This window comes from Cryptomeria japonica, chromosome 1 (assembly GCF_030272615.1).
Source record: "Cryptomeria japonica chromosome 1, Sugi_1.0, whole genome shotgun sequence".
In the NCBI taxonomy this organism is placed as follows: Eukaryota; Viridiplantae; Streptophyta; class Pinopsida; order Cupressales; family Cupressaceae; genus Cryptomeria; species Cryptomeria japonica.
This window is the reverse complement of record NC_081405.1, coordinates 288494379-288520525: the sequence shown is the minus strand read 5'-3', so window position 1 is coordinate 288520525 and position 26147 is coordinate 288494379. Positions and strand designations below refer to the sequence as shown.

The 26147-nt window shown below is 37.9% G+C and overlaps 1 protein-coding gene across 1 annotated transcript; it reads right to left on the bottom strand.

The window, feature by feature from the left end:
- Positions 1-13728: 13728 nt before the first annotated feature.
- Positions 13729-15234, bottom strand: LOC131048845 (chalcone synthase). Its single transcript, XM_057982919.2, has 2 exons — positions 14980-15234; positions 13729-14894 (listed from the first exon to the last, which is right to left on the bottom strand). The coding sequence occupies exons 1-2, from the start codon at positions 15155-15157 to the stop codon at positions 13897-13899; spliced, it is 1176 nt and encodes a 391-aa protein (XP_057838902.1). The 5' UTR covers positions 15158-15234; the 3' UTR covers positions 13729-13896.
- Positions 15235-26147: the final 10913 nt, after the last annotated feature.

Genomic DNA, 26147 nt, shown 5'->3' with positions numbered 1-26147 from the left:
TGCATTCAAATGGAAAATGTTACCTCCAGTCTTAGTTCTAGATACAATCTCTATACCAGAGGCATTCAAGATCTTACATTTACCATCTTTGAATTGTAGATCATAACCCTTATCAACCATCTTTCCAACACTCAAAAGATAATGTTTCAAACCTTCAACATACAAGACATCATTAGTGTTATGCTTACCATCAAAATAAATTTAAACCTCTCCCACGAATTACACAGACTTTGTCATCTCCAAATCTAACTATTCCACCATCATACCTTTCCATGCTTACAAATTTTCTTTTGTCACCGGTCATATGATGTGAACAACCACTGTCAATCACCCATTCACCCTTTTCTTCTACCTTTTCAGCCAAAGCTTTCTCCTCAACAAAACAACTAGTAGAATCAATAGGCACAAGTCTATCTTCTTTAATGGAAATAAATACAAGTTCATCTTCTTTTGATTCATCATATGTAACACCTTCATTTGTAGCATAATAACAATTCTTCTGGTTCCTAAACTTCCTGTTAGACTTATAAGGATTATCATACTTCTCATATCTATCACTCCTATCAAACTTATCATGTCTGTCATACTTAGCCATTCTCTCCGGACATCTAGAAGAAAAATGTCATATCTTATTGCAAGAAAAACATTTTAGGGGCAAATTTCCATCATCTTCAAGCTCATCAAGCTTTATTTCTTTCTCTGGTATGTATCTTCTTTCTCTTTCATATCTGGATATCCTACACTCACCAGGATCATATTTCTACTTACTGGACATAGATGTTGATGCCTTGAATGCTACCTTAGACTTTCCATGTGATTCTCCAAATCCGCTCAACTCAAATGCAACAAGTTTTCCAACCAATACATCTCTTGTTACTCTAGTTACACTTTGGATCTCATCAATAGCGACAACCTTATGTTTATAAGGAGGAGGCAAATATCTCAGCACATTAGCAACAATCTCACCTTCAATCTTTCCACCAGTAGATCTGATACCAAGGACAAGTTCATTCACCTTAGCCATGTATGAATGTATGTTCTCATCATCTCCCATCTTCAATGTCTCATACTTTCCTTTTAAACTCTACAACTTAGCAACTTTCACTTGACTATCACCTTTATACAGGATTTCAAGCTTCACCCAGATCTCATGTGCAATCTGAAGTTCCATAACATTTGTCATTTCAGAATCAATCAGAGCACTGAGTAATGCTTTCTTTGCTTGATTTTATATTTATCTTCCTTAACCTCATCAAGAGTGGATGGTCCATTCTGAGGAACAACATAAGGATTCTTAGTAATCTTCCAATAATCTTCTCCACGACATTTCAAATGCACCTCCATCTGTCTCTTCCACATAGTATAGTTGCTTCCATCAAACCTCAGACTATCCTTCTTGAAAAGAATACCTTGAGCTTCCATCCTAGATCTCCTCAAGTGATTAAGCTTCTACCAGAGGATCTAGCTCTGATACCAATTGTTAGCAGCAATCAAGAAGGAAGACTGACAGGTGGGGTGGGTGAATCAGTCTTCACCCGATCACAACAAATTAAACTTCAAAACATAAACTGATAAATTGCAGCAATAGATAGATAAGCAAATTAACAACACAACACACAACACCAAGATTTTGACCTGGAAAACCCGGTTAAGGGAAAAACCATGGTGGGAACCTACCCACAATAAGATGATACTCTGTAGTAGAATGTGAAAATATTATAATGGGGAATGTACATGCATTTAGGCAAACTACCTAGAGCTCACCGCTCAAAAGATATATGCCCAAAAGGCTACAACCATTAGGGAAGTCTCACTGACTTACAATATGATTCAGACTACAATCTGGAAGAAATGAACTACAATGATAGCATCTACAAATGCCTAATGATAGTTTCGGTTAAGCACAACTGTCTGCTCTGCAACACCAATCTCACCTCAACACTTCACCAAATGATAAATATATTTTTTGCACAATCACCTCTCTCTAATAATGCAGACATAATACCAACACCTAAATTACATAAGCATCTCACATATATATACAAATCATCAACCTTGATAACAAGGTCAGCTAAACCCTCAACCCTCAACTCATAATTACAAAAATTACATTGCACGATACAAAGATCAACCACCAGACCAATATTATGATTTACATTACATAGCACAGACCTAATTCAGCTTCCCAAATGATTACATCCACCGAAAATCCCGCCAAGATCAACTGCAATACGCTACACCACCAGAAATACTGCATAACACGAAAATCATCACCGTTCCATAGTAATAACCAAAAACTCATACAATGATCAATGTGGATTGCCAAAACAAATAGGACATGACTAGGAAGCACCAACAAGCACATTAGAATCATCCAGAACAGTTGCACCAACACCTCTTTTTAAATCTTCATCGATCAACATCTCAAAGCTCAAGAACACAACCAATCAAGAATTGTCACGAGGAAAGATAACTTGCAGAGAACCAAATCATGAACCATATGAAATGAAGATACAAAAGATCATCCTAAACAATAATCCAAAGTATCAGCATAGGATCTAATCACACCTAAATATACCAGAGGAAATATCGGATTCTGCAAAACAGTGATCAACAAAACCAAACTACAAAACTAGATCAAAAACTTTTCCCAAACTCTTTGGATAACTCACAGCAATATATTGACATCAATGACAACAACATATCCTAGCAGCAGTAATGAACAACCAAATCTAACAATCTCCCCAATAATCCAATGGTGTATATAGTCCCACATAATCTTCATACCACCAAACCTCCTTCTGAATTTGCATGGGCAAAAATTTTGTCCAACACTTCCTAATCCAAATATTTCCTTCTCATAATTCTTGACCATAGCCTATTAGGTTCTTTATACAACTTCCATATTAATTTCACTCCTAAGGACACATTTTCTTCTTCTCCCTACTTCCTTTCGATAAAAATATTTTCTTAGCCCCTTCAAATAAACTATTAGCCTTGTTAGTTATTTTGAAACAGGACATAATATAAATTGGCACAACAACTAAAATCGTCTTGATCATCAAGATTCGTCTAGTCAATGTTAACCACTTATTTTTCCAAGATAGAACCTTGTTTCTATAATTATTAATTGTTTCTTCCCAATCCCTCGTTTTGCACCCCCTATTGATCAAATAATGCCCCAGATGTTTTGTAGGAAGATTAGACATTGAGAAACCCAAGATGCTCATAATCCTTCCACGATCAATGTTGTTGACATTAAAAAAGAAAACCTTTGACTTCTCCATGTTCAGAAGCTATCCTGAGGTAGATGAAAACTTGTCTAGTGTATTGCTTATAACCTCTTCTTCCCTTGGTGATGCTTCTTCAAATAGTATTGTATCATCCACAAATTGAGAATGTGAGATACAAATATCTTTCTCTATTTAGATTCCTCTCCAAATACCATTTCATTCTCAAGTAAAGAATCGTCTCATCACTTCTACTATAGTGACAAACAAGAATGGGGAGATAGGATCACCTTGGTGAATCCCATTAGTTACTTACAAGAACCCACATAGTGAACCATTGACCAAAATAGAATATCACATAGAGGAGACACAAGCTCTAATGATCTTAATACAATCCTCCCCAGAACCAAATTTTCTCATTACTTCAAACAAAAAATCCCATTTTACCCTGTCATAGGCTTTACTAATGTCAAGTTTGATTAACATAACTTTCATTTTCTACTTATTGATGGAATGAATAGCCTCATTTGCTACTATGATGCTATCAAAAATTTCTCTACCTGGAACAAAGTCTTTCTGTTCTTCTGAAATGATTCTATCCAAGATGTTCTTGAATTTGTTTCCCAAATTCTTTGTGATAATTTTATAAATTGTGTTACAAAGGGATATGGGCTGATAATCCTCGAAGTTGGAGAAAAAATTCTTCTTTGGGATCAATGCAATGATAGTGTTATTCATATCTTTGACAATTTTTTTCTTAAATCCAATATCCTATGCTACCTTGTGAATATCTCTGCTTGTAAATTCCCAACATCTTTGATAGAAGCTAGGTAAAAAACCATTTGAAGAAAAGTTTTTTTTTGGGTGTAGTTGGAATGTATCCTTCTTGAGTTATTCTATGGAGAAGGGTTCTAGAAGTGTTTTGTTATCTTCTTCCTCAACACATTTCATAATGCAATCAAAAAGCTCCCTCACTTCCAATAAATTGCCTCCCATATTTCCAAACAAAAGCTCAGAGAAGAAGTTGACAAATTTTGTCTCAAACATTTCAAGTTCTCTTATGAAGTCTTCATCTTTAGTGAAAAGTTCACCAATTCTATTTCTATCTCTTTTGTTCTTTATCGAGGCATGAGAAAATTTTGTGTTTAGGTCCCCTACCGCCAACCATTTTCCTTAGCCTTTTCTCTCCAAAAAATATCCTCCCTGGCTAGGATTTTCGAGTGTAACTCTTTTAATTATTTCTCCCTTTTTAAATTATTCCTCAAACATACCTTACAGAATGTCTTTCTCATTCAAAGCAGCCAACTCATTTTCAATATAAACTTTTGTTTCATAAATATTCTTGAAAACATCTTTATTCCATACTCCTAGCATTTGCTTCATAAAATTCATTCTTTTCATGAAACAAAAAGATATTGTTCCCCTGAAAATGTCAGTTTACTCCCATTAAGACTTAAGCTTATCTATCAATGCAACATCTCTCCACCACATATTAGAAAATTTACAGAAACCTTTCCTCAGTCTTTCATTGTCTTTAATTTCCATCATTACCGCGAAGTAACCCAAAACCAAGATCAATAGGATGTAGGACTCACAATTGACAATGTCATCTAGCCATTCAGAACCAACAATAAAGCGATCAATTATCTCTTCTATATTGGTGAATCCCCTCCTTTGGTTATTCCATGATAAAAACCCATTCTTTGACAATGACTTCTACCTCCTCCATAAAATATCTAAAGTCCAACATCACTTTGTTCATACCATATACTCCTTCGCTTTTTTTATTGGGTCCATGATAGAATTAAAGTCTCCTCCAATTATAATCCTCCCATCTGACAAATTTTATTTCCTTTCTACTAACTCCTTCCAAAACTTCAGTTTATCTTTAGTCTTAATTGGCCCATATACATTGAAGACATATAGCCTCTACTTGTCTATTTTGTGTTCCACTTTGTACAACACTCATTGGTGTGAATAGTCTACAAGATTCACATCTAGATTCTTATTGTTCCACATAATGCCTAGGCCTCCCGCAAAGCCTACTTCATCAATAAAAATCCCTTTCCAAATTTTACAATATTTTATAAAATATTCTCCCATAGAAGAGTCTATTTTTGTCTCTTGCAAAAGAAAAACATCTGCCATCATTCTCTCCATGTGACTCTTTACTAAGCATCTTTTGTCAGGGGTGAGAGACCCCTGACATTCCACGTAATGAACTTCATTGTTGTCCAAGGGAGTTCCATGCTCCCTTGAATGTAGATAAGAATTTATTGATGCTTAGAAAGCCTTTCTCCAATGACTCCTCTTTTCTTTTCTATTTATTATTTTTTTGCCTCTCCCCTACCTATCTTTTCAAAGAAAGAAGCCACTAACTAGCTCAGTCCTTGAGGTTCCAAATTGCCAAGATCTTCCAACTCCTAGTAATTATCCGAATCCCAATCTCCATCTATTTCCTTTTCGCCTTCTTCCTCCATAGAAATCAGATTTATCTTCCCTCTTTTGTCCACCTCTATTGGATCTTTATTGTTAGAGTAATTGAGTATTTACTTGATTAATTAAACAATATTTGTTTAATTCTTTAAGTTCCCTATTATCTTTTTACACTTAAGCTAACATTAGGTGCATAATAATTAATTCTTTTATTAATTATTATGTGCAAGCCTAGGTTTTCCCTTTTAGGGTTTCTTGACCTATTAGAGGTTATTTTTCTTTTCTTTGTATCATTATGACACTACACTTTTTTGGTGAATATTGAGCTCTCCTCTTTTGAACATATTTTTCCTGTGTCTTTGTTCTTTAGATTATTTTTGCTTCATTGCTTCTCCTTGTAACAAATTGTTTTAGCTTGCAGAAGATCTTTAGGCTCCTGTGGTATTTTGTTTCTCAACTCCAACATGGTACCAGAGCTCAGATCTGCAACTATCTGCTCCTGTTTTTGAGAATTTTTTGCATTGGAAGTAGATCCAGGGTTTCAGACAATTTTTTTTGTGTGCTTAGGCATGGGTTTTTTTTTCTGAGCACTTTGGGCCTAAACAGACCTCACCATCATGCTCAGAAGGCCCATAAACCCCTATAGTCATATAAAATTTGTCTATTTTTTACTCCTGAGCATCTGGGTGATTTCTTTTTCTCCAACACTAGGCCTTACGGCTCTGGCACACAAATCGAGAAAAAAATTCAAATTTTTTTTCCCATTTTACGACATGTAAGCCGGATTTTTGATTTTTTTTTTTTTAAATCTCAAAAAAAAAAAATGCAAAGGAAAGGGCACGAAAAAGTTTCTTTTGGCTTCTTGGGTGTGAGATTTCGCACGGTACCAGACCTGACAGTTCGGTCGCCGTACGGCCTACCGGACCTGTCAGCCTGGCCCCTACGGCTGCTACCAGCCCCTCTGAAACCATCACCGATGACCCTCTACTATCGTCTGCGGCTCCCACCGACCCGACCCTACCCCCGCTGTCGGCCACCGCCCGACCCGACCACCTCCCAGCCCTGTGCTTGCCGTCGGCAACCCCTGCGGCCTCCGCTCCTCCCAAGTTCTCTCCTCCACCACCAGCTCAGTCCGCCACCCCACCACCTGGAGATCTCCATTGCCACCCGACCCGACCACCACCACCGCCGCCCTCCGGCCACCTCCTCCTGGCTTCTCCACCCTCTAGCCTTTTTTAAGGGGGGGTTGGTTTTTTGCTCCTATCTTTCACATCTGGAATCATTTTTTGGAAAACAAATAGGCTTCGGAAAGATGATTCTGAGCCGGATGTCTTGGAGTTGGATTTTTTTTCCGAATCTTCTGTTTGACTATACTTTTTTCCAGTCAAAGTCAGGCTTCTTTTCTGCTCTTCCGGGGCCGTAGAATGGGCAAACAGACTCCATTTTTCGAAAACGAATAGGCGTTGGAAATCTCTTGGCATGCTCTATTCATATTTGTGATCCTTTTTTCTCAGAATTTTCATCAGGTACACGAGATATCAGTTTGAAGTTTTATTTTCTTATGCACTACTTCCTTCTCATCAGTATGTACTAGAGTTTGGGTTTATCTATTGTGGGGGGGTGTTTTTTTCTTGCTTTTTGTCATTTATATCAGAAATCACAAACACAAAAACTCTCAAAACAAACAAACCCTTCTGCATCTTCTATCTATTCTGAAAGATCACATAATAAAAAAAACCAACAAGTAGGTGCAAGTACAGAGTTTTGTTCTCATGGTCGATCCTTCAGTCTAGTTGTTGACTTCACACAACTATCACACCTGGAAGCCCCGCATCATGAGGCTCCTCAGGGCATGAGGGTTGTGGTTTTTGTTTGGATGAGGTTTAGACAGTATTGTAGCGTCCTTATGAGCTTCTTCAGCACAAGAACAAGATGGATGAGGCCATGGGTTTGCTCTCATTGCATGTCTCAGACAGTCTTCTATTTCACCTTGATGAGTTACTCACTCCTCGGGCTATGTGGTTGAAGTTTGAGTCTCTCTTTAGGAGGGTCAATAAGATTTAGGCATTGTAGATTGAGGCAGAGTTGGTTTCTTTGTCACCTGGTTCCTTTCCCACCATTGAGGATTTCTTGAACAAGTTCAAGACTACCCGATCTATTCTTCAGGGATGTGGCAAGATCAAGATAGACACAGAGTGCATTCATTTAATTCTTTCGAAGCTTCGGGGTCATTTTTAGTTTTTTGCCTCTGCTTTCTACTCCACCATGGATGGCTTGGGTGCTCGTTTCACCATGCCTACCTTTGATGTCTTTTGTGAGCGTTTGTCTTGTGAGCAGTCTCATCTTTCTCAGCTGGATATGCTTTCAGGATCCAAGAACAAAGCATTGGTTCCTCATTCCTCTAAGGAGAAACAAAAGCAAAAACCGAAGCCGAAGAAGCCTTCTGCAGGTAGTGAGAATCCCTCCAAGCCTGCTCATAAGTCTGAATCTAAACCACCATTTCCTCCCAAGCATGGGAAATCTTCACAGTCTGGTGAGTCTTCCTCCAAGGCTAAGAAGAAATCAGGAGATACTTGAAGTTTTTGTGGCAAGGAAGGACATCTCATTTCCCAGTGTTGGAAACATTTAGAGGCTTTAGAGGAAGCCATGCAGCAGCATCACATCTCCTCACCTTAGGCATCTTCTCCTTCCACAGGGAAAGGTCATGCTCTCACTGCTCGAGCTTCGACCTATGGGTCCACATGGATACTTGATTCTGGTGCTTCTCACCATATGAATCACACTCAGTAGTTGGTTACTTCTCTTGCCTCTTGTGGTACTTCACAGATTGCAGTGGGTGATTTAGTTCAACTTTCAGTATTGGGTTCAAGTTTTGTCTCCTTAGATGGGGGTACTCTACAGGATGTTCTGGTTGTTCTTGACATCTCGACAAACCTCCTGTCCATTTATCAAATTTGCCACTCTAGCTCTGGTAAGATAGTTGATTTCTCAGCACATGATGTGGTTATTCAGGACCTCCATGACTTTGATTTGGTTGTGGCTACTAGGAGTATGGATACTGCATCTCATCTATACAGATTTATGGATTTGAGCCCTCTGTGGGTGTTGGTTCATCTCTTATAGAACATGCAGATTCGGTGAGTAAGCTTTGGCATGAGCACTTGGGCCATGTCAATTACAGATATCTTCAGCAAATGAGTACACAGGCACTTATTCTTGGGCTCCCATAGATTTCCTGCACTGATGGTGTTTGTCATGGTTGTGTGCTTGGCAAGCATCATAGAGATCCCTTTCCGAAGGGAAGAGCCCCTCGTGCTTTGGCACCCTTGAAGTTCATTCACAGTGATCTCATGTCATTTTCCACTCCTTTTTATGGGGCCAAGTATGTGCTCACTTTTATTGATGACTTCTCCAGACGCACATGGGTGTAATTTCTTAAGTACAAGTCTGATGTCTTTGATTCATTTTGAATCTTCAAGACATTTGTTGAGAAGCAGTCAGGTTGTTCTATTCGACGGATACGTACAAATAATGGGGGGAGTATGTGAATCAGGCTTTCAGATATTTGTGCACTGAGAATGGTTTGGAGCATCAGTTTACTATTCCCTACACCCCTCAGCAGAATAGTGTCGCTGAGCGCAAGAACAGAACCTTGCGGGAGATGGAGAATTGTATGATTCAATCCAGGTCCATGGATTCATCTTTTTGGGCTGAGGCAGTCAATTGTGCCAACTATATTCAGAATCAGTTGCCTCACAAGGCTATTCGACATATGACTCCTGAGGAGGCTTGGTCTCATAACAAGCCTGATGTTTCTTTTTTCTGAGTGTTTGGCAGTGAGGCATGGGCTTTTATTCCTGATGCTCAGAGGAAAGCCATGGAGCGGAAGAGACAACCACTCATTTTTGTTGGCTACTTTGAGGATGTTAAGGTGTAAAGGTTGTTTGATCCTGATTCCAGAGAGGTCATGTTTCGATGGGATGTTCAGTTTGATGAGCGCCTTCCCACAGTGGATACCCGGACTCCAGTGTCTACTCCTCTGCCTACTCCTTCCACTGCATCTCTTCAGGATATTTTTGAGGATGATTCTAATGATGGTGTTGATGATCCACCATCCCCACCTCCACCTGCTCCACCTCAGATGCCCAAGTGGGCTCGCTTTACTATTGAGGTGGCAGGTCCTCTGGTCGATGATCCTTTAGATACTCGTCGGACCCGTTCTCATACTGTGGGTTCTAGTCTTTTGAGTCATGCTATTTCAGATGATCTTCAAAAGTTTTTAGAGGCTACTGGTCATCCTGAGTGGGATTGTGCTATGGAGGAGGAGTATTCTTCTTTGATGAGGAATCATACTTGGGATCTCTGTCCTCTTCCTAAGGGTAGAAAGATGGTTAGGTGTCTCTAGTTGTATCACACCAAGTATGCTGCTTATGGTTCCATTGATAAGTACAAAGCACGTCTTGTTGTGAAGGGTTTCTCATAGGTTGAAGGTATTGATTACTCCGAGACCTTGCCCCTGTCACCAAGATGAACTCCATTCCTTTGTACTATCTCTTGCAACTTCTCGGGGTTGGCTTGTTTTTTAGATGGATGTGAAGAGTGCCTTCTTGCATGGGGATCTATAGGAGGAAATATACATGGAGCAGCCTCAGGGATTTGTGCAGGATAGTTCTTTGGTTTGCAGACTTCAGCGTTCCTTGTATGGTCTCAAATAGGCCCCTTGGGCTTGGTATGAGAAGATGGATTCTTTCTTGCTCTCCACTGGGTTCACCCGCAGTCATTCTGATCATACAGTGTACATTCAGCTTCTTGAGGGTGAGATCCTGATTCTTGTGCTATATGTTGATGATCTCCTCATCACCGGTAGCACATCCTCTATGATTCAGCATACTCAGTGAGCCTTGATGGATTAGTTTGAGATGACAGATCTCGGTCTTCTGCACTATTTCCTTGGTCTTCAGGTGATTCAGTCTTCTGATGGGATCTACATTTACCAGCAGAAGTATGCTCTTGACATGCTTTAGCACTTTAGCATGCTTGATTGCAAGCCTGCTCCCACTCCATTTCAGTCAGGGTTTGTTTTGACCATCGCTTGCTCCACTCCTTCAGTAGATTATACACTTTACAGGCAGTTGTTTGGCAGTTTGTTGTACCTGACTTGCACCCGTCCTGATGTTTCCTTCGCGGTTGGCCTTGTCTCTCGATTCTCCCATGATCCTCATTAGAGTAATTGGCAAGCAACCAAACGTATTTTGCAGTACATTCAGGGCTCTAGTTCTCATGGCATTCACTATACATCAGGGGACCCTCACATTGTTGGCTACACTGTCAGATTGGGCTGGTGATGTCACTGATCGGAAGTCTACTTCTGGCTTTGTTTTCTGTCTTGGCTCTGGTCCTATCACATGGTCTTGCAAGAATCAGACTGCTCATGCATTATCATCTACAGAGGCTGAGTACCGAGTTGTTGTGCTTGCCAGTCAGGAGATCTTATGGCTTTGACAGTTGATGACTGAGTTTGGTTTTCCTCCTGATAGTCCCACTGTTCTATGGTGTGACAATCAAAGTGCTATTCATATTTACCGCAACCCGGTAGAGCATGAGCGGACGAAGCACATTGAGCTTCATATGCATTTCATCCGCCAGTTGATTCAGGATGGTGTTCTCATTCTGAAGTACATTCCCACTGTTGAGTAGGTTGCAAATATCTTCACGAAACCTTTTGCATCACCGCACTATCTTCAGTTATGCTCTACGCTTGGGGTGAAGGAAGTTGTCCTTGGGGGGTCTTTATGAGGCCTTCCTTCCTTCTTCTTCTTTCAGCATGTTCTTTTATCTCTTTTTGGAGAGGAGTTTTTTCCCACTGGGTTTTCTCCTTTGTCTCCATTTCATAGAGATTTCATTGTATTTGGGTACCTGATCAGGCCTTGTTGTTGGGACCCATCTTTCCTACTTTTAGTAGCTGTTCTAAGCTTTAGCTTCTCCCTAAGTCTAGCTTAAGGGGGGGTGTTAGAGTAATTGGGTATTTACTTGATTAATTAAACCTATTAGAGGTTATTTTTCTCGACCTATTAGAGGTTATTTTTCTTTTCTTTGTATCATTATGACACTACACTTTTTTGGTGAATATTGAGCTCTCCTCTTTTGAGCATATTTTTCTTGTGTCTTTGTTCTTCAGATTATTTTTGCTTCATTGCTTCTCCTTGTAATAGATTGTTTTAGCTTGCAGAAGATCTTTAGGCTCCTATGGTGTTGTGTTTCTCAACTCCAACAGTTATAAGGTTCTTTCACTTTTCCAATAATTGAGGGAACAAATTTATTAGAATTCTAAGTAGAGTTCCCTCTTGTTGCTATATTTTTAACATTTCCTCCTCTAAGATTTCCTCCTTTTTCATTTGGTTGATCTCTTCTTTCAAGAGAGCCCGAACATTCTCCCTCTTTTCTCATCACATTTTATGTAAACTTCAACTCAACCATTTTATCTGTAACGGTTTTCTCACATGTTTGATTCATGTTATTCTTCTTGGGAGTCCATCTTTTATTATTGTTTCTCAAGCCCATCTTGCATTGGGTCTCCCAATGGTCTCTTTGTCTACATCGAATACACAAGAACTTTTCTTCTTCTATTTCAACAGCCTGAATCCAATGTTTTTCCATTACACATAACATAATTTCTTTTGGGATCTCTCTTATTGCAACAATCTTGAGTCTTACGTACATATAGGAGTCTCCATTTGCCAAATTCACATCAATTTCCATCAAAGCGCCCAAAGATCTTCCTATCCTTTCCAAGTTCTCCTCTATCCAATATTCTATTGGAAGATTGTTCACTCTAATCCATTTTGCCGAGTTATATAGATTTAGGACTACAAGGCTGAAGTTAGAGCACCATCTCTGCATATAAATTGGGGATTCTTGAATGCACCTTAACCCTCCCTCCAAAATTTTATGTTGCTCTTCTACATTTGCCAAAATTGCTACACAAAAGCCCTTGGGTAAAAAAATTAATATAAAATCTATTTTCCAAGATTCCTTTGCCCAATTTCTAATATTTTTTCTATTCTTTTTTGGGCCTATTATCCTAAATACAACTATTAAGTGCTCCATGAGTTTTCTATTGATTGAAATTTCTTCTAAGACATTAACAGTTTGAAGGCCCTCATGATCATCCTTATAACAAAAAAAATTGTCCTCTCCTCCAAATCTTTCTTCTTCCTGTTCAAATTTGTCATCATTGTTATATTCCTTCCCCTTTCTGTGCAACTCATCCCCAACCTTGATTTTTCTAGTATTTCTTTATTCCTCAGTTCAATGTTTACCAAGTATAGTACTCTCCAAAATAGAATTGTGCATCTACAAATTGACCCTATTCAATTTCAAATTTTGATTTTGCATGTTTTTGTTAATATTACATCAATCGAAATCTATATGTAATTGAAAAGACAAAAATCTTAATCATTTTTAATTTCACTTTAACAAATTGTCTAGGGTTTATCTTAATTAGTTTTTATCTTATTCCATTATGAAATTGAACTTTTTTATTTATCTAAGGTTTGCCTTCGTTGTTTTATTTTACAACCTTTTTTTTTTTTTTTCCAATTTTTTAATCATTTTTTGTGCATGTGAATTGTGGATTGTGGATTGAAGTTTATTCATTTTTTGCACATATAAAATATTACAAATAATAAATATTGAAATATATAAACTGTAATTTGTTATTTACATTTTATAATATAACTAATGACATCAAATTTCCACAAACTATTAATACTGTTCATTTTTAGTTCTGAATTCAATTGAATTATTGCCTGATTACAGTCACGATTCCATCAGAAAAACAGAATTTATCATATACTATGATATATGTGTGGGTAAAATACAAAATCCAAGCCGATTGCACGTAAAGAGTATAAAACTTATCATCACAATTGTGTATGTCACCCCGTACATTATTAATTTTAAATAGTAACTTGCGTATACATGCCCTTATATATGCCACGGCGTGCATGATTAATTTTAAATAGTAACATTTAACAGAAAAAAAAACGTGCGACTCTGCGTCTTTAATAAGATGCTCTTTTTGGTATTGCAATTGCTCAAATAAAACTCAACCCGTTCTGTTGAATTGTGGCAATTTATTGCATCATTTGTCCAATAATGTTTTTACCAAGCCATAATCTTACGGTCCTGACGAATCAAGCTTGTGGAAACATTAAAATAGCAGACGAACTCATTCTTGGAGAGGAACGCTCTTGAGAACAACTGTCTCGACGGTAAGACCCGGGCCGAAGCCAAACAGAACGCCCATATCCAGTCCTTCTCCCGAAGTCGCACATCCATTTTCCTTGGACGACTTCCTCATCTCATCCAAGATAAAGAGCACACACGCACTCGACATGTTTCCGTACTCGCTCAGAATGTGCCTTGTCGCCCGCATCTTCTTGGGATCCAGCTCCAATTTCGATTCCACCTGATCAAGAATTGCCGGCCCTCCTGGGTGGGCAATCCAGAAGAGATCGTTCCAGTTAGAGATGTTGAACTGCTGGAATGCCTCCACCAGGGCCTTCTCAATGTTCTTCGAGATCAGCCCTGGCACGTCCTTCAGCAGGTGGAATGTCAGACCCACCTCTCTCAAGTGCCCATCGATGGCGCCCTCGCTGTCGGGAAGAATAGTCTGAGCAGTCCAGAGGAGTTGGAAACTAGGCTTCTCTACTTCTGGAACGGGGTCTGCTCCCACGATCACAGCCGCCGCGCCGTCGCCGAAGAGAGCCTGTCCGACCAGACTGTCGAGGTGAGTATCAGATGGACCACGGAAGGTGACGGCTGTGATCTCACTGCAGACAACCAGGACTCGGGCTCCACGGTTGTTTTCAGCGAGGTCCTTGGCCACTCTCAGAACCGTCCCTCCGGCAAAGCAGCCCTGCTGGTACATCATCACTCTCTTCACTGAAGGACGGAGGCCGAGAAGCTTAGTGAGCTGATAGTCTGCGCCAGGCATGTCGACACCGCTGGTGGTGCAGAAGAGGAGGTGGGTAATCTTAGATTTGGGCTGACCCCATTCCTTTATGGCCTTAGCAGCCGCCTCTTTTCCCAGGCGGGGAACTTCGACCACCACCATGTCCTGCCGAGCGTCCAGCGAGGGGGCCATGTAAGCACACACGTTGGGGTTCTCCTTCAAGATCTCCTCCGTCAGATACATGTACCTCTTCCTTATCATCGACTTCTCGCCTGCAACATTAAGGTCCCCATAACCATTAACTCATAGACATGTGAAAAAAGAAACATACTATTTAAATGTGGTATATGGGCTTACACATTCGCTTGAACTTTTCCTTGAGCTCGACCTTGTGCTCGCTGTTAGTAATACGGAAGTAGTAGTCGGGGTAAGCGCTCTGCTCAATTGCGTTGGGAGGAGTGGCCGTACCGATGGCGAGGACGCAGGCAGGACCGTCGGCCCTCTGCGCCTTTCTGATTGCCTCTACATCCACCATTTTTCCTTAGTCGCGAATCCTGCAGAATGAATGTGACTACTTGTCAGGCACAAGCAGGCAAATGAAGCAGATGGGAGAGAACAAGGCGAGAAGGGTAGAAATAGGCGAGATTTGGGAAGAGTAGGTGTGAGTTGCGGTTAGATTGGAAGGCACGTGGGTTGGCAGATGATTTTGGGAGAGGCATACGTTTTTCTCTCACGGCCAAGGATAGTACATAGTAGTTGAGTTAAATTTGTTGCATTCCCTTTCAATGTAAATGTTTTGATCTACTTTTACCTGTACCAAATAATTATGCTGGCGTGATGTTACTTTTATGAGACGTCAGCGAGCTGACCTGTTAGATGAACGGTTGAAATTGTTTGAGAAGGATGATCAAAGCCATTCCACCTCGAAGGTGGAGTTCGTGTTATTAATATCTTGATCATGTAAAAAGACTTTCGGCTTAACATCTTCATTTCCTACGATGTGTTCTCACTAGGGGTCAGACTTTCCTTTTCGGTCTCCTACAAGTTACAACCCTCTACCCTTTAAGTTGCTTCAAGTCAGGGGCAGGTCACATGGGGATTTCATGTGCCACGGGACTTGCTTTTTATCATCTTTTTTTGTTTTTTTCTTGGGCAAGTAGTTGTAAGGGTCTAGTAGTTGTGCATTCTTTTGTGCTTATAATATTCAGACTTACCACATATTTATACCATATATTGTAAATAAATAGTCTATATGTGAAGCAAAAAAATAACCAAATGTTGACTAAAATAAACCAATACTTGAACACATGAAAGCCTATGAATGTTATATACATAAAAAGTAAAAATACATTCATTAACAAGTGAAACATGTAATTTTTTGTTTCAAATAAATTGTCATTGTTATCCACTATAAATGTCCCATTTATAAAATAAGATATTTAATAAAATAATATACTCATTTAAACAAGTATTTGTTGTCATGGTGAAGAAATATTATTTCTATATGTACAACTACTAGGGGAGCAATTATATGCATTGATGTATTTCATATTAATAATTTTTCCTATAGCAAATATAAAAAGTGAGAACAATATATAACTTGTATTTTTCCACGAAATGTGAAGAATTTTCAATAGGATTTAGTGTTCAACTATTGGTCCATTTATGTTGGATATAAAAGTTAAAGATAACAAAGATTTATGGTTGTTAATATAGGTATATGGTACATTTAGGCTGCATGTAAGTTACAATTTACATACAAATATGATATTCTACTAACAGCAAATGATATTATTTTGTTCAACTACCTGAGATTTTTAGATTAAGTTTTAGTCGAATATTTAAAAAGTCATTTTTTTCGACACTTCGCACTAGACATGCTATTTCGATGAGTTGCATGATGAGTCACACCTCCAAACCTTAGTTGTAGATAGATAAATCTCCATTTTACATTTCTAAAAAAAACAAAGGTCTTACAATATTCCATATAGCAACTACATGTTGACAAAGTTAACTCACATGACTACTAATCCCTCCCACAACATACCTAGCACATTTTCTATTTGGAGGTGTTAATTTTTTGTTGATCAATGATTAAGAATCTTAGGACAATATGTGGCCTCAAATACTTTTATTAGGTCTAGGCTCAAATAACATGACAATTTTAAAATGCTAATTCATTCCAAAATATTAAAATTCCCTCTTTACAAAAGATGGTTTATTATTGACCTTTCTCTATTGCATTATTTATTTATCATTAGTATATGCATATTTTCAATAAGATAAAATAATTCCTTCTTTATTCCTAACAACCTTTTTGTGATATCGAGGAAATGATTTATTTATTTTAAAGCTACAATAATCACCATTAAATTTGTCAAAGAAATTTAATGAAGAATATAATATTAGCGATATTTAACATTCAGTTGCACTTATAAGACAATAGAATATATTAAAGGTTTTTATTTTGTTTTTCTAAAATCTATCATTTATAAATTAATAATTTTATTTATTATCTATATGTTTTCTTAAATATGAATAACAATTTATAATGATTATCTAGATTTTTATGTCTATAGCTATATTAAGACATAGATTTATTTTATTTATGTAAAAGTTATTTTATTTTAGATAATGTTTATTTGAAGATTTAATTAAATTTTTAATAGTTTAATAATTGTATATATGAGTATTAATTTTCGTTTTAAATTTTAGTAATTTTAATGTTAAATTTAGATAATTATTGCACCTTGTTATTGAATTAGGGGTGTTCATTATGTCAAAGTTGTCAAAGGCAAATTTTTTGACCTCATCCTAATGGTGCTATCAAATATTCTAATACAAGTTCATTTGTTTAGAGTGTTATAGGTAATGCATGTCTATTGTCTTTAAAGATTAAAAAAGGTGACCACAAAGTTCACAAATATCTATGCAATCTTTTCTAGAGGTTAAAAGAATCTATATTATCCAAATGCATTGAGTTATAGTGACCAATATTGTATCGCACTAATTAAATGTCAAAATATTGAAGCAAAAACAAAATGGATGCTTAAAACAAGATTTACAACACAAACATGACGCAATGCACATCATTGTGCCAACTTAGAAGTGATATAATGATGTGATATTTAGCTATATGTCTTTCCATTTTTTTCAATTTTGTTTTCTTTAGCTAGTTATCTTTCCACTTTTTTGGTTGGTGGGTATGAATTTAAGATGTGATCTTTAACTATATATCTTTCCACTTTTTCAAGTTTGTTTTATTTCATACTTTAATGACATAATTTTTTTATGTTCTGGGTTCTAACAAGGCATTGGGATACTCCTAGATGGTTTGTTTGGAATAGGAACAAGTCCAATAGTTTTAGTGTAAGAAGGATAATGTTTTCATTTCTATTCTTTTAGATTCTAAATTTTTATTTTTTTTGTTTAGGTCTTATGACTACTGATCAAAATTTATAGCCTTAGACCATGCAATCTTGTTTTAGTGAGAATGTTAAACTTCTTGGGGTAACTCGAGTTAGTAGTCGATGTGGTGCAAATTTTTGCATGGTTCAAGATATTCTTTTCAATCTCAAGTAGGGGATCCTTTTGTTTGGGGATAGGGTGATAGAGCCCTAGAGGTGTTTTTAAAATTTTCAAGTGGCTTGCACAAGGTCATATGTATTGTTGATTTATCACATTTGTTAATTTATTTGTTTGCAAATATAGAAAAATTTGGAGCCCTCTTTTCATCAATACCTTTCCCAACTTTTTTATAGCATTTTATTGTGTTCTATTTGGGATAGTTGGTAAGCCAATATTTCTTAATCTCATTAGCTAGAAAAATGGTATTTGAACTCTGTTTTTAAAATTTTGTGGCCTCTAAATACAAACCTTATTATTGTGTTTGTTTTGTAGACAATCGGTCTTTCCTTAAATTATAGTTCACAAACATGAACTCTCTATGTAACTTATTCATTATTGGAGTTTATTTTTTCCTTGGACTATCCACCTCTCAATACTTTAATGAATTTACTACAATACATGAATCTAAGTTGGCTATTTCTCAAGTCTTGTTGGAATCTTCTTCAAAAATTCCTCATCCTTCTCATGGACCTATTCATACAGGAGCTACATGGGTCAGTTTGACATTCAATTCCTAATTTGTCAAAAAATAATTATGGTAGCTCAATTTGCGGCTTTTTTTTATCATGTAAATTTAATTTGTCTCTGTGTGATGTCATTTTAATTATTTTCTAAATGCGATTTTCACATCAACACCAACCATTGCACTAATAATTGCAGTATTCCTAGACAATACACTACAAGTTCACAAAGCAACAAATGATAGGGGAATGCCTTGGTTGGTTAAATTTTGGACATTCAAAGGGGAATAGAGATAATGAGTTCTACACACTTTCATTAAATCTTGATACATTCTTCCCCCCTACATGAAAATATTTATGATCTTTTTTTAAAATGTGACTATGCAAAGGAACTAGAATTATTTCATCTCAAACATGTGAGTAGATATGAATTTGATATGAATTCTCATAGCTCATTGATTAGTGTGTGTGTGTTGATGGAAATAAAATGTATCTTTTCTCAATTACACTTGCCACAATCATTGTGTTGTTCTCAAATTCTAATTCCCCCTAAAATCCCTTATAATAAAATAATAAACTCTGTCTGCAAAAGAGAAATCAAGGAGAAGGAAACTTCAGAGCAACATATGACAAGGTTTGATGAACCTTCTACACTTCGAACTTATCCAAAGTTCAGGCAGGTATACCTTATGTGAATTGACTTCACACCTTTTAAAAAAAATAGATCCACAGTAAACCAGTCCGAAAACCAATGAATCTTATCGCCTCAAAACTAACTGAAACAAAGAAAGAAAGCTTATGCTCATGTTCAGTATCGACCTACAAGATATGTAAAAGATAACCACAATAGATACCAATGCCTTTATCCAGGCCACAGAGTCATCTAAGTTTAAACAATAATCTCACAATTAAACATCTCAATACATCCCATCACCTCGGCTCTTATAAACCCCACATATGCCTGACATACATAAGAATCTACCCTCATCAAAACTAGATAGCATTCATCAAATTCAAAGTCTCCCACAAGGAATTTACTGATAGAAATGATTCCTACATATTTAATTTCCCTCCTGAAGAGAAAAGCTAAGGAACACACCTATAAAAGATTACCTCACAATCCATGCTCAAATGAATAACCCTAAATTACTCAGATTCAGACTAGTAAATATTTGCAAGCATACCCAAAGACAACACAAATTCTAGGCTCAAAATCGATGGTCTGTATATTGATATTAATTTCAGAAAATATTACAAAACCATTAGAGTTTTCTCCATAAGACTAGAAAAATCTCAAATATATTTCTGCAGAGTTTTCTTACAATTTCTTGTGATCCCTTTTCCTACAGTCCTAGTATCCATTTATAGTAACATGGATGCATACAAAGCTTCAGACTTCCCTAGGAAAATTTGTTACAACTATACTTTGTTTCAAAAAGCAGTTACAAGTCTCTTTCTGTCTCAGCGGCCTTTTCAATTGGTAACTCTTCTGCAATATCCTCTAACTATCCTAGAGCATCTTCCAACTGTTTTGGAGCATCTTCTTCTTGCACCACATATTTTTTGGACCACTCTTGAAAAACATCATCGGTAGGCCATGAGTAGCCAATAATCTTTTTCTTCAACTTTAATATCTTTTTCCAAGAGTTCCTTATTTTCCTTACTTCTGACTCCAAGAAACCATAATGTGATTTGATCTTTTCTATTTCCTCAATTGTTTTAACAAACAATGAGGTGTTATCTTTATTAATTATTTCATTTACCCTTAGAGATAGATTAGCTCCTAACTCATCTAGCCATACCTGTTTGTCCTTTATCTAATTTTGGTTGACAAAACCTCCAGGAAATAGTTCAAATTTTTGCTCAGTATACTCTTTTCTATATAAATTAGCCTTCCTTTCCATATTGGCTTTCCCTTCTACCAGCTTTGTCAAACCTTTGGTTAATTCACATGTGGATTTAATAGTGGCAACAGATCCGGCTTCATCATAAGATATACACATGAATTCTAAATCTACTTCCCTCAGGATCCACTTATTTAGAATAGGCTCTAGAATGGCCTTGTCCTCATTTAACTCACAAAGAGTATCAAAAATTCTCTTCATATTGATATGTACCGTGGGAGCATCAATGGTATCAGCAAAACTCAAAATTGTAGCCTTTATTTTCTCCTCATACTTATTTGCAAATAAGGCCTAAGCTTGTTTCAACTTTTCCAATTCATGTTGATAAGTCTCAGCTGGTTGAAAACTAGAAGGCATAGGAGAAGGAGGGAATTCTATGATGGGACTAGTAGGTGGGGGCCTTGCTAGAGAAGACCTTGCTGGAGAAGAAGAAATTGCCAAGGTAGAGGACTCGCCTCCTTGGTATTGTCCCATCAACTGACTTTGAAGTTTGGCAATGATAGTGTCCTTGCTGACTACCTCCTTTTTGGCTTCATTATAAGCCTTTAGAATTGTTTCCAACTTAATTTGAAGATCATCCTTTTCTTTTGCTTCCTTCTGTGCTACTATTGCATTAAACTTAGCAGTCTCTAAAACAGTACTAGCTGCTTCCACCACCACTATGTCCTAGACTCTCCTGACTATCATTCCTCCTAAGAGACTAGACTCCGAGGTGTCCTTCCTTCTTCTACCCTCATCTCTTTTAAGGGACCACATTACCAGAGAGGCATCATCTTTGCTAAATACCACTCCTTTCATTGGCTTGGTTTCCTTTCTGACCGCTTCCAGAACCAATGCATTAGCTATATCCCATTCAGGGAGAATTAACACACCGACTTTTGAAACCATTTCCCTTCCAACCTCAAGAGTGATGGCTTTGAATTCAGCCATCATTTCTTGTTTGACCTCTTCTTCTATTGAATTTGTATCTTTATTAGGTTGTTCACTTATTCTTTTTGCACATCTGATCATGAACTAATCAATATTCTGTTTGCATAGAAACTGCATGAAAGCACCTAATGCAACAAAATTGTTGTTAGCTAGGAATTCTTCACTAGCTTGCTTGACAGTGATGTCCAACTATTTCCCTTGCATCTCACCATTAGTTATGCCCATTTCAACACTAGGTGGCTCCTCTGGCATTCCTTCTTGAGTCTCATTGTAGGTGTATGCAATTTCACCTAGACTCCCTAATTGCAATAATTGCTCTGCCACAGCTTGCTCATCTCCTATATGAATTGGGGACTAAGAGGGAGAGTAGTGAGGGTCATTGCTTTCAATATCTTTTCCTACCCTCTGCCTTTTTGGTGAATCCTGAACCTCTATAATATCTTCAATGGCCCTCTTCCCTTTGGAAGTAGAAGGTTCACCTGACATTGGCATCATCACAGTGTATTTAGATTTTTTCTGCATTATATAGTTACCTGGTGGAACAGCCTTGGCAAAGGCAGGCTTGGATAGGACTAATTTAGCCCTATCAGGATCATTCTGCATTATGGCCTCTCTCTTCTCCTTCAGGGTTTGCATTAAATCTTCAAAATAAAGAATCAAGAATTTAATCTTTTCCTCAAATGGGGTAAAACTGGAAAGAGGATCATAGCTAGAATCAAATTGGTGGATGAAGTCAAGGGCTCTCTTGTAGGAAATCCACTTCTCCTTCCTTAGCTCCTGCTTATCTAGACTGTATTCATTCCTAATTAGATCTTCAGAGAACTAGAATTGGTGAGGCTTGACCTTACAAATTGCCCTCTTCCTGAACATGTCGTTGAAAAAATCTTCAGGGTCTGCACACCTGGATACTGCAGTTGATAACCTGTACGGCTTGAAGAATTATTCAAAGCACTTCCATCCACCTTTGGTTATTACAAAGTGATGGTTGGGAAAATTGTCCCTTTACCCCTATTGGTCAACTCGGCCTCCTGCACTCCTCCAATCTGTCTTAATACTTCTGCAATCCCTATCTTTAATGGAACCTAATAGGGCAGTAGATAAGGGGTTCCTCTGAAACCATATACTCTCAAAATAGTAGAAACAGGATATAGGCACATATCTCCCTAGTTATGAACAATCTTGATATCCTCTGCAAACTCTTTGGGCCTAAGGAATTCCAAAAGAGCCTTGGGAATCCTAGGGTTTTCTACACACAAGAGAACTCTAATTTTAGATGTAAAGCATCTATCAAACTTCAAATAACTTGCATCCTCTATATCCCAAGATAGAACAGTACTCCACAATTGCACTGGCATCTCCTCTTTATCCATGACCTTAACCAGGTCCATCTCTTTTGCAAAAGAATCTGCCCCTTTGAAAAGAAACATATGCATCAACAAGGAATACCATCCAAATGGCTTGTCTACCTTACCATTTTTTAATTCCTACTAGGCCTACATGGATAGCATCAGTGAGGAAAGGAGCAAAGTCAAATGTTATGGCCAGGGAAGGGTTCAAAATTTGGGCAATCATTAACATATAATGGACTGGCATGTTTTTCTCGGCATCTTCCCCAAAAATTTGACACAGTGTCCAGTACATACCCTTAGCTCTCAAGGTAAACAGATTCAAGGAAAATGGCTCCATTGTGCTAGGGCCTACAACTGTTAATCCCCCTATTTTGACAAAAAATTCTCTCAATGGGCCACTCCTAAGATGATCTCTTTGGGCATTATAAACTTGGGTTAATGCCTCAAAATCAATAGGCTCAAGATAGCTGGAAGCTTCACTAAGCTTGAAAACATTCCTAAATTCATCATCTTTGATTTCGACAAGGGTTGATCCCTTTATGCTTCTAATGCATCTGGCAGCAGGGTCATAGCTTTGTGCGATTAGGGTCAACAAATCAACATTCATGAACACACCAGGGACCATAAGTTTCCCTACATCTAAATCCCAGATACTATTCATAGGGGAAGGGGTATGTCTCTGACCAAAACCCACTTTAAACAAACTGAGACCGGATATCCCTATTTCAGGGTCCCTCAACCAATTTCCTTTATCATATAAACCATCCCCAATTTTCAGATGGGGGTTCTTTGGTACTAACTCCTTAGCTCTAGCCCTGACATTGGTTGACATGGTTAACTACTCAAGAAAATCATCACAAATATTTCGGTCTTGGTAATTTACCTTCCCTGTTAATTCTCTTCTGGGTCCCATTTTAAAAGTATGCGACTGAGCCAATTTATCAATCAAAACAATGTTCTAACAACACAAGACCACAATTCAACAATCTTGAAGCAAAGGGTAAACAAAAAACAAGGGAACCTGATTTTAGCTCGAAGCAACTCTGCTCTGCACCAACGCTCTCTGCAACTACTTCTGTTGAATGATACCCTCATTCAATTGATGCGGGAACATATACGGTAATTTGGCTCCTTAAATGTAGCATTAACACCGCATACTTCGGTCATCCCTTCAGAATTGAATTCATGCAAGAATTCAAAAATTTGGCTCCAACGGGTCAGAACAGCTCTAAGTATTTTTTCCTTTTCTTCTTTCGTTGTTTCGCAGAGCATAAAGCACCTGTAGGTTTATCTAACAAAATTACGCCGACTGTCCGATCAACTGAAACTTGATCGACTTTTAGCTTTTGACTTTTCCTCATTTGGCAACGGACTGAAAAACCGTTTCGCTATTTCACGATAGGTAACCATCTTGCATCTTGTCCTCGCAAAACTGCGCTAGCCATCCAATCAATTGAAACTTGATCGGTCTTTACTCTGTCTTAACCTAGAGGTTTATATTACTAACCATGCTCAAATCGGTTACCGCTAACCATTTTCGCCATTTCGCAAATGGTAACAAGCTCACATCTTTGGGTTGCGAAATAACGCCCGTTGTCAAATCTTTCTTGAGATGCTCATCCCTTATCAAACTGTTAGAACCTGCAGACTTGGGCCCTCTGAATCAGTGCCATTCACTTTTGCATTTGATCCCTCTTGAAACTGACGTGTCAACTTCTTACTCGCTGAAAGACTTCAGCGGGATCTACTTCGGAAATGCCACCTGTGCCTAACATATATCCTCTTTGTCGTCAGTTTACATCATTCTGTTTGTTGGGTCTACCACTTGGTCACCAAGTTTGTCCTTTGATTTACGTGATCTGCAGGACACGTGTAACCTTTTGATTCGTGATCCCTATCTCCTAGACTGCTCACTTGGAATGCCATGTCATTTCGCCATTTCATGAAAACTAACTCTTGAGCATCTTTGGGTTGCGAATTAACGCAGGTCATTGATTATTCTCTGAAACACCCACTCTTTACTCGTCAGAAAACCCACTGGCTTCTAGGACCCGCCACAGCCTTTCTCTATTTCGCAATAGTTAAAACACGTGCACTTTGATCTCACGAAATAACTAGGGCGATCCGATCAAATAGAACATGATCAGTCTTTAATCTTCAGATGAAGCTTAGACGTTGGGCCCATCAAACCCTTTCGCTATTTCGCGAAGGGTAAAACTCGGTTATCTTTATCTTGTGAAACAACGCGGGCCGTCCGATCTCAGAGACTTGCACCGCTGCTACTCTTTCTACGAACCACTTCACTCGGGCCCACCATCTTTTCGCCATTTTGCAACTTGTAAACCACGGGCACCTCCCGGCTGCGAATCAACGTGAGCCGTTGATCTCTTTGCAAACTGATGGCCCTTTAGCCAAGGGAGAAGTCCTTATTGCTGGGTCCTGCCAAACCTTTACACTATTTCGTGATAGGTAACTTTCGGGCGTGTTGAGTTTGTGAATCCACATGGGCCGTCCGATTGACTGAGAGTTGATCAACTTTTACAAGGCCCGACGAACATTAGAAAAGGCAAATTTAAAGGCGAATAAAATTTAAAGCATTTAAAGGGACCGCCTAGGTAAATAGAAATGAGGGGAACACTTTGCACGACAAAAGGACCCATCACTTAAGTGAATAAAGTAAAGCAGAATTAGAAACCAAAGGTTTTTTCTCAAAAATTGGAGCGACTTAAAACCTAAACCCTGAACACCTTAGGACTTAAAACAATTTTGAAGCGACTAGGGCATACCAGACTCAAAATTTCAAAAATCTAGCCAATTATGGACTAAGAACATCCATTTTTAAAACAGTGATAACACATTGTTCTTATGAGGTGGGATTTGATTGTGTCTTGATTGTTTTTTTCATTAAATTTTCATCTATTTTTTTTATCAAAATGAATATCTAATTAAAAAGTGAGTGACAACTACAACACAAAACTTTCTTTAAGATACTGAATCATTTTATGAATTCTTTTCTTCTATAGTATGTAGGGATTAAAGCATGCCAAGCTTTCCAAACACTTGTCTACTTGCTTTAGTAAGTAGCAAATATTTTTTCAGCTACTTTTAATGCTTCGTTTATTAGAGCAATATAACTACTCAAGAATTAACCTTATAAAGATCCAAACTAACAAGACCTTTCTTTGCTCATTGCCAATTAGCAATTGTTTTATTTTCTAAAACTATTTTATTCATTTAGGGTTTATAGTGCACTC